Source organism: Uranotaenia lowii, chromosome 1 (genome assembly GCF_029784155.1).
Source record: "Uranotaenia lowii strain MFRU-FL chromosome 1, ASM2978415v1, whole genome shotgun sequence".
NCBI classification, from domain to species: domain Eukaryota; kingdom Metazoa; phylum Arthropoda; class Insecta; order Diptera; family Culicidae; genus Uranotaenia; species Uranotaenia lowii.
The window spans coordinates 85,862,361-85,876,313 of record NC_073691.1 but is presented as its reverse complement, the minus strand read 5'-3'; the positions used below and the strand labels follow the sequence as shown (position 1 = coordinate 85,876,313).

The window sequence follows — 13,953 nt, the reverse complement described above, 5'->3', positions numbered from 1 at the left end:
GATTTCCATCGCGAGCAGCAACGACTTTTCGGTCTTCTACAACATGCGTATGATAGCTACTTTCGGAACCCCGAGATGATAACAACGATAAATAGGCTAAAAGGTGATATGCTTGCACATCAGCGGCGTTTTACCCAGCTATTTATTCGTAACAACGAGACACACATTGCTGGTGAGCCTCTTTCCACTTTCCAGTTGGGTGAGAGGGCGAGGAGGAGAACCACGATCGATCATCTTCAAGACGAGCAGAATCAAACGTTAGCCGACTCCGTTTCGATACAAAGACATTTGGTGCAATATTTTACAAATTTGTACACAAATGTCCCCGTAGAAGAGAACGACGATTTCCGCTGCGAACGAGTAGTTCCTGAAAACGACGACGAAAATAATGCATGTATGCGACCCATCACAACGGATGAAATTTTTTCGGCAATCAAAACTAGCGCACCCAAAAAATCACCAGGTCCCGACGGCTTGCCGAGAGAATTTTATTTACGTACGTTCGACATCATCCACCGAGAGCTCAATCTAGTGCTGAATGATGCTCTAAACTCTAATTTTCCATCGGAATTTGTTAACGGCGTCATAGTGTTGGTAAAAAAACGAGATTCGGGAAACACGGCACACTCCTATCGCCCGATAAGTCTTCTGAACGTCGACTACAAATTGCTTTCTCGAATATTAAAAGCGAGAATCGAAAAAGTAATGCAACAACACCACCTGCTCAGCGATAGTCAAAAATGCTCCAACAGCCAACGTAACATTTTTCAAGCCACATTGTCTTTAAAGGATAGAATTGCTCAGCTGATTACGACTCGAAGAAAGGGTAAGCTCATATCGTTTGATCTCGATCACGCTTTCGATCGTGTAGAACACAGTTTCCTTTTCAAAACTCTATCGGACCTTGGTTTGAATTTGGGTTTGATACACCTGCTAAACAACATTGCTAACAACGCCACATCTCGTCTTCTCATTAATGGCCACCTCTCGACACCTTTTCCTATTTTACGCTCTGTACGTCAAGGCGATCCTCTTTCAATGCATCTATTTGTATTGTATCTACATCCGCTTCTACGGCGCCTAGAAACCGTATGCGGAAATGACCTGATTGTTGCTTACGCTGACGACATAAGCGTTATCATTACCAATAATGAACAGATCTCCAACATGCGCAATTTGTTCAGAAGTTTTCACCAAGTCTCAGGGGCGCTACTTAATGAGCAAAAAACCACATCGATCGACGTAGGTTCGCAAACTGGGAACCCTTTATCAGCATCATGGCTTAAAACGGCAAAAGAAATCAAAATTCTGGGCTTGATATTTACTAACTGCATTCGTGAAATGATACGGTTAAATTGGGAAAAACTAATTGTAAACTTTAGTCGGCAGATCTGGCTTCACAATCTTCGCACGCTCACTGTACATCAGAAGGTTACGTTATTAAACACTTTCATTACCTCCAAACTATGGTACGTATCCTCTAGAATTATGCCGTACAGCGTACATAAAGCCAAAATAACATCAACAATTGGAACATTCCTATGGCGCGGCTACTGCGCCCGAGTTCACATTCAACAACTCGCCCGCAACGTTGAGCACGGTGGATTAAAATTACAAATCCCTGCTATGAAATGTAAAGCGCTACTCATCAACCGTCATCTGAGTGAAATTGAATCGATGCCTTTTTATAAACATTTCATCATTCATCGCCAATCAACGAATAGCCCCACAACACTTCCTTGCTTGACACAAATTCTCACCAGTTACCCCAGTCTTCCCGATCAGCTGAGACAATTAATGACTGCCGCAAACGTACAGAGTTTTTTCATTTCGCCAACGGAGCAGCCGAGAGTCGAGCGAGATCACCCAAGTGAAAACTGGAGACGAATTTGGAAGAATATTTTTTCTCGTTTGCTGTTGCCCCACCAACGGAGCCTTCTTTACGTGTGGGTAAATGGCAAATTAGCCCATCAGCAATTATTACACACAATGCGACGCGCCGACGACGATCTTTGCCTGCACTGTGGTTCGGTGGAGACGTTGGAACACAAATTTTTTGCATGCGCACGAGCTCAAGATAGTTTTCGATGCCTACAACAAGGTATCATCTCTGCTGGAGGTCGGCGCTTATCAAGTGATGATTTGTTAAGGCCTTCGCTGGAGGGAACGAATAGGAGTACTCGCACAATCATTCTACGCTTGCTTGCTAGTTACATCAATTACATTGAAAGTTGTTCAAACAGCGTAGTTAATGTGAATGAATTAGAATTTAACTTAAGAATTGAAATTTGATCTCTTGTACATAATTTTATAAGCACTAATAAACAAATTGACAAACCTAAAAAAAAAAAAATTGATCGCTATGATTGCTGATTACGAAATTACTAATATTTATCCAAAAACTAATATTTATCAAACAATTGTCTGAAGAAAAGAGCAAAAATAATTAAATTTCTCTTAATTATAAAAAATTGCGCCTTTAAGTATGCAATGTTATTAGCGTTGAGACAAAGTTATAGAATTTTCTTCTTATGTCTGCTTTAAATTGTAAAATGAGAACAATCATGACCAAAATAGTCAAAAAACATTCTATCTTGGGGTTTTGTTTGATTTTTATTCAAGGATTAGGGCTTCCTGAATAAAAGATCAAGTCTCCTTCAATAGGGGATCAAGTCTCCCCTAACTTCAGAAAAATCGCAATTTTTTGACTCCCACGAAAATGCTTCAAGTTCATCAACGGGTTCAAGTATCGTTCTAATTTTTGGAGCATAGAAACTTGAAGTTACAAGCTGTCAGAAAATGTCAAAGACGGCGAGTTGCTAAATTTTTTCAAAAAGATATGGTGAAAATAAGAAAAGGGGATCAAGTATCCCCACTCTCCCCTACTTATACCGTTTTAGTAAAAGGGGCTCCTAAACAAAATTTTCAAAATTATGATTAGATTCGAACAAGTTTGGAACAAATTTGGTCAAAAATTGATAAATATAAGCGTTTTAACATGATAAGACCCAAGTATCATTTTAAGTTTTATAACAGGCTTCAAGACCCAGTTTAAGTTTCATAAGTTGGCTGAAGAGTATTATAAATCAATCAGTGTTACTTGAGGATGACTTATTGATTTGGCAAACAGGTGATCAATGTGAAATTTGGTTTGTCAGAGCTTTCGGGGTCGGAGATAGTTTCTGAAATATTTTCAAACCGCTCTGACTTGAAGGAGGGGGAGGGGCTCCCATACAAAATTATTAAAAAATTTACACAATTCGGAAACTACTGCGCCATTCAACGTGAAATATAGGTTGTAGCCGTTTTCAAGACCGGGAATGGTTTCTATAATAATTCCAAACCTCTCCGAATCCTAAAAGGGAGAGCTCCTATACTACTTTTGTTAAAAAATCATGAACGTAAGCGTTTTGACATAATGAGATGATTTATTGAATTTAGACATAAGTTTTTACAAAATTAGATATTATATAGAATCTTATATTCAATAAATTTAACATACATATTATTGATGAAACCAATTTCTTAGTGATTTCATAAAGTCTGGCACACTTTTTAATTTTGTTAAAATTTCACTATATCTCAATACTACTCCCGCTTCAAAAAACAAATTATGTTGTAAAAAATTTTATTTATGCGAACAAAACGAAACTTATCGTGCAAGCTTCATAAAAATAAACATGAACAAATTTTTGAAAGCCTAAAATACGATTTCAAAACTTCTATTGAAAAGAAAAAAAAAATTTTTTCCTTCATTTGTATTGAGTATTTCTTAGGTTTTAACCAAATTAGCACGGATTTTTAGTCGACATTTTGTCTGGCCCGGGAGCGTGGTGGAAAAATTTTGGCAGCTTCAGTTTATCTATTTTATTGAATATCCCTCATATTTTTTTTCTAAAGGGTGGCTCCTTCAACCTTAAAACCTACAAGTTACGTTGAGACTCAAGACAATCTCAAGACAAGTTTGCTTTTGAATTATGTTTAAATTTCATTGAAAAGAAGTTTATTTCAATTATATAACTTAAACGAACTTAATTTTTCCATGGAAGCGGTAGCAAAGCACACCAGGTCAGCTAGTAAATTTATAAATAAGAATGATTTTTATACAATTCTTCCATATATTGCATAACCATAGGCGCTAAGTAACGGTTGTAGGTTTTTCCAAAATTTTGAAACATATTAACATTGGCGCATAGCTCAATTTTTATGTAGTTTTTATTTAATTACGTACGTCTCGGTGGTCGAGTGGTTAGCGTGGTAAGACGGTAACCGTTGGTCCACTGACGGCGTGGGTTCGATTCCCATCTCGGTACTGGGTGTTAAATGTTAATCTTAAGTTGTCCACGTCATTTATTCAGTCTGTAAAGCCTAAATCGGCTAAGACGGTGTATGTCTTTTATTTAATTGGCTCACACCCAACTGAGGTTTTTCAACTTATACTACGGTTATTTGTACGCTGTTTGATTTCACTCAGTTTTTATTAACACGGCTTCTTTTTGTACGGGTTCTTGCCATCAGAACGGATCTTCTACACGGCGACGTGTTTTTTGAGCGAAATTATTTCAAGTCCTATTCGTTAACGAAAGATTTCATACAGCGTAAAAAAACCCTGAGTATATATGAAAGAAAATATTGTGCATGTTTTGCGAAATTTTGTCGTACTTTTCTAACCCCACCTTTATGCGGGGTTCATGCAAGGTTGTCGAAATCACAGAACAATCTTTAATATCACAGAATTTTGAGCTAATTTTCATCTAATTTTCTTTAATTGTGTAGGTTTAACCAAAAGTATATTTTTTTTCTGTGATTTTTTTTTATTTCTTACTTTGTTTTGGAAAAAATATGATAAGATTGGTGATTTTAATTGATTTTTCTCATGTAAATTGTGAAAACCCCTATTTTTAGAGCTTTTTCATGAAATACCGTCAAACGGGGCCTCATAAAACAGCAGGGTAAGATGCAACATTCGTACATATTCAATTTTTTAGTAAATCGATTTTTTTTTTAAACTTTTTGGTTCTCATAAGAAGTTTGAAAAATCGAGCAAATTTTTACATTTTTAGATACCGTAAAAAACTTAACCCAGTATGACGAATTGGTTCAATGGTATCACCTGCAAACTTTATATTCCTTTTGTTCAGGATCGCCCCTGATGGCAGGATCGATAGCATCAGGTTTTCTTTACCGAATGAAAACGCACTCATTCTCAAAACATTACAAACTTCTAAGTGGACTGTATTACGACTTAATAACTAAATTACAAACTTTGACTAACACTTGCCGCTCTGGACATCTGACTATGGCACATAGGCCTCTGACTGTGCCCATCGTTAGCTTCTGATGAAGGCCGCTCCCGGGCCGTTGATGGATGGTTACCTGTTCCGTTGGTGGTTTGTAGGGAAAAGAGGCCGAGCCTTGGGCTGACTTTGGCTGGACCCTTCGGAAAACCTTCTTCGTTGCCGAGGAAAAGCCGATGATTTTGGTGCGCATTATCGCCGTTAATGCGCGCAGCATCACCATGTTATAACTGGGCCCTTTTGACTCTACAGTGCGGCCATGATGATTTGTTCGTTCCAGAACACCTTTTATTATCCCAGTGTTGGTGTAAAAATTTTTTTTGGACACTCACCAATTTTTTTAAATAAATATTTTTATCATCTAATTACAAGTCTGGGCTAAAATGTTTCAAAATGAAAATCAAATATTGACCTTTTAAATCTCGTTTCAACACGCTGGAGTGTGATTGTTTTGCATCACGCGTTTGTTAATTTCAAATTGTCATCCTTCAAATATTAACCTTTTAAATCTCGTTTCAACACGCTGAAGTGTGATTGTTTTGCATCACGCGTTTGTTAATTTCAAAATGTCATCCTTCAAAACATTAATTTTTATGTTTTCAGCCACCTAGCAAAATTTTTCGAAGTATTTTTTTATCCCTAATTGTATGCAACCACCACATGCTTTTTTTTAAAAACATTTTTGACAGAAAAATGTTAAATTTAATTCGAACAAACCCAAAAATTACCAATGCTTTAGAGCAAGTTCACTAGTGTTAGGAAAAAGTGGTAGAAGTTATTTTACTATGCAAAAACACTTGCAAGATATGTGGCCTTCTAGTTTTTTTACAACACGTCAGTGTTCGGCACAAAAGCCGTAGCCCGTGGCGTAGAGGATAGCCTTCAAGTTTTCTAAGCCAGTGGATATGAGATCGAATTCCGGTCACGGCATACATAGTACACTTTCTGTGGTTTGGTGGTTTTAGCAATTGTAAGATGCTAGCCATCATATCCTCGAAACACTTAGAGTTAAGAAAAAAGGATTCTCTTCGAGGAAACATCAAGTTTCATTGAGATCCTGTATGTGTTTGTGTTCGTTTAATGCGCTATTCCGCTAATCGCTAGTTAGTCCGCTAACTTTTAGCTAGCGAATTAAAAAGTTCCGCTAATTTTTGGTTCCGCTAATTGAAGAACGCTAACCTCCATATATTTGCATCAATCTCTCGTATTATTGCTGATATAATATACTTCTTGTCATTTATTAAGTTGAGGTGACATTGAATACCATTCTGACCCCAATATGCGCTGCAAGCGAAATTTGTCTTTTATAATAATCTCAGTGGAGGAATGCCTATTAGAGTCAGAGGAAATGTGTATTTTGGGTCATTTTTTCCCTCTTATACCACTTCTTTTCACAACATTCACAGAAAAAAAAACAATATGTAAATGGCGTTAACCAATACAAAACTACATCTTCCACATTTTAAAATTTTCTCTTGAATTGTTTGAAAATTAGATTTTTTTTTAATTTTTAGAACGAGAGTTGATAAAATTCTCATCTTCGACAAATTGTGTTTTGTTCTTCTAATTATATGACAATTCGATCAATTTATCTAACCTCCAATAAAATATTTAATATTTAGTTATTCCTATTTATATTTATTATTTATTTACCTATATATTATTAAGCTGGACCAAATATCAAATTCTTCTTTTTTATCCTCCCTTCGTGATGTATCAAGTCCAAGTGACAATAGACGAATTTAATATTTGTTCCGGCCTTATTGTTGATCAACAGTTAGCGATTAGCGCTTTAAGTGCGAAGCGATAACTTTTTCGGCACATTTAGCGTTTTCAATTAGCGATCGCTATTTTTGAATGAGTTAGCGATTTAACTAGCGGCGCTAATTTTTCAGTTAGCGATGCCGAACACTGCAACACGTGTTGTATTTTCGCATGCTGTGATGCAAAAATAGCAATATTTCTATCATATATGGCGGAAATAGAAACAGTGCTGTAAAAAAATACAACGCCCAAAGCTCTTGAAAACATTTTTGCATGGTAAAATTTTCAAAATGTGCTTAAAGTGTCAAAATTTCTACCACTTTTTCCCAACACCCGTGAACTTGCTCTTATGACATCACAAATATATCAAAAACTGTAAATTTTCAAACGTTTTCATTTGATGTTTTATCATAAACAAAGTTTGTTGCAACCCTTTTTCTGAGTAGGCTGAAAATCACATGATTTAGAAAATTAAAAAAAAAACTAAGAAACTTATATTTCTTCGGACTACGTTAATTTGATGTTCCATCAACCTTGAAACTTTTGATGTACAAGCGGTATGATTAAGTTTTGGACATTAAGTTTTTGAAAGCCATTGAAGTCGATAAGTGTTGCATGATGCCCCAGTTGACAGTAAATTTTATTTCCATCACAGAAAACCGCCGCAGAATTTATGAGTAGAATTACTGAAAATCAAAATTGAATTTCGCAAAAACAGATTATTTTTTTATGTTATGGATCTAATTGATCCCTAGAGTCCGAAAAGATATATTTTTCTTCTGAATGGAATTGGTTATCATTATATTTCTATCATTTGTCCAATAACTTATGTTTATCCAGTAATTATGTGTTAAAAAGAACTCAAAATATTGTATTTATATTAAAACTACAAAATTGCGCCTTTAAGTATGCAATAGACTGAATCGATTTGGAGTAATCTTTGAATTGCTAGAACGCTGAGCTCTAAAAAGTTTTGTTTTGATTCAAAACTCATTCATGAATTTTTGCAAAATTTTTAAGTAATGTTTAGATGAGTAAATTTGATCTTTTAGTTTAGTATGGGAAAATGAATTTTTTGTACCGTAATCCGGGGTAGTATTGATCACTTTTTTCATAATATTTCGATTATTTTTTCTGTTAAGAAGAATGTGGCTTGTTTTATATTTTTAAAACCATAAACTGGGTTTCGGTCACCGTTCCTTTTATCTTCTCGATTTTCGGTTGATTTTTCTCGGTGATTTTAAAATAACTTCCATTTAGTTTACGTTTCGGTTTACTTTATTAAAAATTTTCAACCATCTTCAGAACTGTTTAAATAACGGAAAAAAAAATAAAAAATTAACTTATCAATTAAAAATTTAAAAAATATCTTCTTACACTAAAGCTATTATACGCCTGCTGGGGCAATCAAATTTTAATTTTCGCAGTCACTGTTGTTGCTGCTGCTGCCGCTAACTGTCGACGCTACTACTGTTTTCCGCCTGACTTCCGCGTCGTCTTTTTCTCGTAGCTTTTTCCACAGACCGTTGTTTAGCTAAGGAAATACACCGACATCCCGCTTGGCTCACTGGAACAAGCTCTTAGGGTTGTATTGGGTGCATCATTTTTCCAATACAGCTCTAAATTTTACGAACAGATCCATGGAGTTCCGATGGGCTCACCGATAAGTTGTGTCGCCGCAAATATCGCAATGGAACAACTTGAACAAGAATGTATTGAAAAACTGAAGAAGAAGAATGTTCACATCTCGATGTACAGGCGCTATGTGGATGATTGCTTCATCGTTGCACGGGAAGAAGATGTGGACACAATTTTCAATACATTTAACTCCGCACACACGAGCCTGAAATTCACCATCGAGAGGGAGAATGATGCGAAAATCCGCTTTCTTGATATGACTTTGCACAGAACAGGGGAGAAGATCGAAAAGTCTTGGTTCCCTAAGCAACCGGATGGGCGCTATTTAGATTTCTTTTCTGAAAGCCCATATACGCACAAATCCAATACAGCATTTGCGCTTATTGATCGTGCGTTAAAACTGTCCGATGCTAAAAACAGAAAAAACAGCATAGTAACAGTAAAGTCAATTCTCAAGAAAAACAACTATCCGCAAAATATGGTCGACAACATAATACAAAAAAGAGTACATCTGATGTTCAACACTTTGGAAAACAAAGAACATAAACCGGACGGCAGTCGCTTCGTATCGCTCCCGTACATACCACGTTTGACTGAAAAAGTTGCCAAAATCTTGCGGAGATACAATCTGGTTGCTGCTCCCAAGCCGTGTGATAAAATTAAGTCGAACATCTTCACGAAGCTCAAGGACCCAATACCGTTAATGCAGCAAACGAATGTCGTGTACGCCATCTCATGCTCTTGCGGTAACGAGTACATTGGACAAACTTCTCAAACATTGTTCAAACGCATCAAGCAGCACGAGAATAACGTACGCCTAAAACAAAAATCCACGGGGTTGGCGCAACACGCTTTAGACAACGGTCCTGGTCATGTTTTTGGTTTCTCTAAAACGAGAATATTGGAGAGAATTACCAACACGACCCACCGACGGATAGCCGAAAAATTACACATCAAAATGCGAGAGAATCGAGCGGTAAACATCCAACAGGATACCAAAGGTATCTAAAGTGTCTACAACGGTCTGTGGAAAAAGCTACGAGAAAAAGACGACGCGGAAGTCAGGCGGAAAACAGTAATAGCGTCGACAGTTAGCGGCAGCAGCAGCAACAACAGTGACTGCGAAAATTAAAATTTGATTGCCCCAGCAGGCGTATAATAGCTTTAGTGTAAGATGATATTTTTTTAAATTTTTAATTGATAAGTTAATTTTTTATTTTTTTTTTTCCGTTATTTAAACAGTTCTGAAGATGGTTGAAAATTTTTAATAAAGTAAACCGAAACGTAAACTAAATGGAAGTTATTTTAAAATCACCGAGAAAAATCAACCGAAAATCGAGAAGATTTTTAAAACCAGTACTGGACTCCTATGAACGTAAAACATGGATGCAGAAATTTATTAGACCTCTTTAAATTTGATTTAAAAATCGTTTTCGTCTCTGTTCAGAATTTGATGCTTTGGGGTGACATTGATCTGTCTCTATTCTGACGGTTTTAATGAGTTTTCTTGATCATAAAGGATACAAAACACCTTTATAATGTTTACAAATGCTAGTTTATCAATTTAATCTTGATTTTTATCGTTTTATTTTAAAAATATTTATAATCAAAAAAAGAACTATGATGCTGCCTACATTTAGGGGCAAAAATAATTATAATTGCTAAAAAGTTTGAGCTTCAAAATACAAATGAAATTTTACCTTCACAAATTCCCCTTGGCCCTCCCACTATTTCCATTTTCATTTTTTTTTTCAAAGTTAACGATTTGATAGGGTTCCTATCCATTCGTCCAATACGGGCTTACTCTTGGAAAATGTCCTTATTTTTTTAAAATCAAAAATTTGTCATTGAATGACTATAAAAATAGCACTATAACTGTTCATATACAAAGAAAAAAAGTTGTTCTTTCACATTAAACAACCCTTTTGCTTCTAAATGCTTTTTGGTATCATCAGAAGAGCTGTTTGTTTGCGAGCCTTGGAAAATTAGATATTTTAGGATTTTGAAATTATATTTTTTAATAACAGAAAAAAAATTCCAATACAAATCAAATTTTGTCTATTTGATACTCAATTAATAGGCTTTCAAACGTAGAAAACAGTTTTCAAAAATTCAAACAATAGACTGAGTTATTGATGATAATGTGTAAAAGTATATTGTTGGTCAAATTTACCCCGGTGATCAATGTTACCCCGTTTTACGGTACTGAAAAATCAACAACATTTCTGTTTCTTCTGTGGAACCGAGCCTGCTAATGGTTTTTGTGCTGATTTATAAATTCTTTAAAAGAAATTTTCCGTTGAACAACTTTGTCCAAGACCGTAACTTTGTGTTTTAAAGGGAAAAAAAAGTTATTAGCTATTTAACAGGAGTATGTCTTTTGGCACTGGAAAACAATAAAAGCTAACATTATTGCTGGTGCCTCGCGAAGTATTGCATGAAAATTAGTCTCTTTTCGTAGCGTTTCTGTATTGGAATCGTTTGGTTTTATAGGTTCTTTGTCGTTTTTTACTTTTAAACTAAATTTTCGAACACAAAAATATTTTTTATCAAATGCAATGTAGTTTTGAGAAGAAAAAATGTTTGAGTCTAAGCCATATATCAAGGTACAGCCATAGAAGAGGTTGCGAAAATCCAATGCCTATGTAGCAAATCTTTGTGCCAAAAATGCGTTGAAAAGTGTCCTGTACCAAAGATGATATGATTGGAAAAGCACTATTGGCATAAAGACTCGCGCTTTGAAGCAAAATGATGCATGACCACTACATTCGAGCGAAACTTATGGGATTTTCATCCTATTGAATAATTCATCTTTGAAAAAATTATAGCGAGAATCGAACTAACTGCAACATCTGATCTCGGCTTGCCAGTCCGATTCTCACCCAGTGCATCATCTGAGTCGGATAGCAAACGAATATATGTTTATTGTCATAGTATTTCTGCCACCGCCGATTACCAAAAAACGCCACTGCACTGCATTGGCCATCTGCCATTTGGCAGGTAAATTTTTTCATCCTCCTTTGTTTATGATGGGAAAGGGATGAGAATTGGAGGCTTACATACACACGCATAGCTTATCTTGGCTGTGCGGACAATGCCGGTTATTAGAAAGTTTGTTAATGCTGTTTTTTACTTAAACGTTTTAAATGATATGATAAAATAAATCGCTTATTTGATGAAAAATAAACAGAATGCTCGAAAGTCTTCATGCAAATTGTACCATCTGCTTTTTTTCAGGAGGAACCACATCATTTCGACGGATGGGGCCTCAAGAAGTCCATCCTCAACACCCTGTTCCAGGCGGTTAAAGCCATCACCGGTGGAGTGACCGTGCTCAAGGGTCAGCTGATCAAGGGCTCCGGATATGCCGTCAGCGGCATCGGAAAGGTAATTGCCGCCGGTGGAGATGCCGTGTCCAATGTTGGCAAAAAGATCACCACATCCGCCCATCTCGTTCCGCACTCGTCGCACTCCCACGCCCACATATCGCCGTTCGCCAAGCTGAGTTCCGGTTCGGCTGGAATTGTCAGCGGGGCCTCGTCGTCGTCGGCTGGACTTTCGTCCTCATCGTCTGGTCACCACCATACCGCACCCTCAAGCGAGAGTAAGTTTGTTGTTTGATTAATTTATCAATAATTTAAGCTAAAAATATTATTTTTAAATGTTTTTTAAAGATAAACAAATGTTTTGAAAAAATTGATATGTGTTATAAAAATAATGTCCTTCTTTTTTTATTGTCAAATTCAGGTTTCACTAGCTACGAATTCCCACATGATTCGCACGGCCCATCGATCAGTGTGCCGGCCAGCCATGCCTACATTCCCCCAAAGCCATCGTCACACTACAAAAATGCGTTGACATCTTACGGTACTGAAATCGAGTCTGATGGTAAGAATATGTTTCCGCTTATCGGTGTTTCAATCTGATTTTAAACCGACAGACACATAAATACATAAGCTACACATCGTTGGGTAAACAGCTTAATGACATTGAATCTTATTTCAGCTTCTCTGGCAAGTTTTATCTAACACAAGATATATTACACGGTGTTTGTTTTAGAACCATTTCATCACGAAAATCAGCAACTCTGAAGTTTTGCTACATTGTAAGGAAGACTATCCTCTATCGAACGCACGATTAACGGGGAAAATCTATCGAAAATCTACCAAAACTCTTTTTAAGTTATGCGGACAAAGAAGTCGGGTTTTCAATTCCATATCCATTTAATAATAATTTCTGAAAACTCCAAAAACTCTAATTTTAGAGCCTAAAGTGTATTGAAGTTCATTTCAAAGCGGAGATGATTAATTTTTCTTTAAAGAATACGATTTTGACATGATTCATGCCGAAAATATGCGTATTTAGAAAAAAAAAATTCAAAACAAAATCTTATTTTAAACTAATTACGTTAAATAGTAATAAATTAAATCAGCTTTGTTAAAGTTTTTAAACCCATACAATTGTGCATCTTTGGATCAAATTTCAAGATTTTTCAATCAAAATTGTCAAAATACAGCAAATTTAGGGAAATAATTCCGAATTTCCCTTTTTACGGAAATAGCAGTATCTTTGTTTACAGTCATTGTAAATACATTCATTATTTTTTGAACGCAACTGTAACATGTAGGTATGGATATCAATTTAAAGCCGGTTGGTTTTCTCCAGTTGTTTGGTGGTGACTGTCGTGATCCTTCCTTGATATTTTCTTTTTATCACAATTTCACAAATATTTCACGCAGCTACAACAAAACTGTCCGTTAGTGTAAAGATTCGTTAATAGACTGCACCCACATGTGTGTTTCTCTTTCTACTCGGAATTCAATAACATCGTCTCTTTCTTTTCTTTTCCATATCCCAGTCATCAAAAGGGAGAGAGGATTTTCTCTTTTTATTCTCTCATGTCAGACACTGAGAAAATATCAATAAAACATTGTCAAGTTATGAACATGACTGACTTATTAATTGTTCGTACTATTATTCTCTACATTACCCTTCACCTCTACTCTTTGAAACATAAAATTATTGAAGGACTTGTGTCGAATTAATATTATGAATTCATTCCGATCTGATTAGTTAATTATGATCGAAAGAAAATTTCCTTTGTGGCATTTTTCAGAGCTTAAAATGAGTCAATTTTATTTCTAAAAATCAGTAACAAACTAAAATGTCATTCTAAATGTATTGATATCGTGTCGTCAATCAAATAATTTTTTTCAAGATTTATTTAATTTTTTTTTTTACGTTATTGTGAATC

At 35.8% G+C, this 13,953-nt stretch overlaps 1 protein-coding gene across 4 annotated transcripts in view; it reads left to right on the top strand.

Moving 5' to 3' along the window:
* Positions 1-13,953, top strand: part of LOC129755821 (mucin-6) — a 147,170-nt gene that overhangs the window by 93,099 nt on the left and 40,118 nt on the right. For all 4 annotated transcript variants that reach the window (XM_055752525.1, XM_055752509.1, XM_055752516.1 and 1 more), the window contains 2 exons: positions 11,937-12,303; positions 12,447-12,587. In XM_055752525.1, the coding sequence (XP_055608500.1) occupies positions 11,937-12,303; positions 12,447-12,587 (508 nt within the window). The remainder of the gene's footprint in view (positions 1-11,936; positions 12,304-12,446; positions 12,588-13,953) is intronic.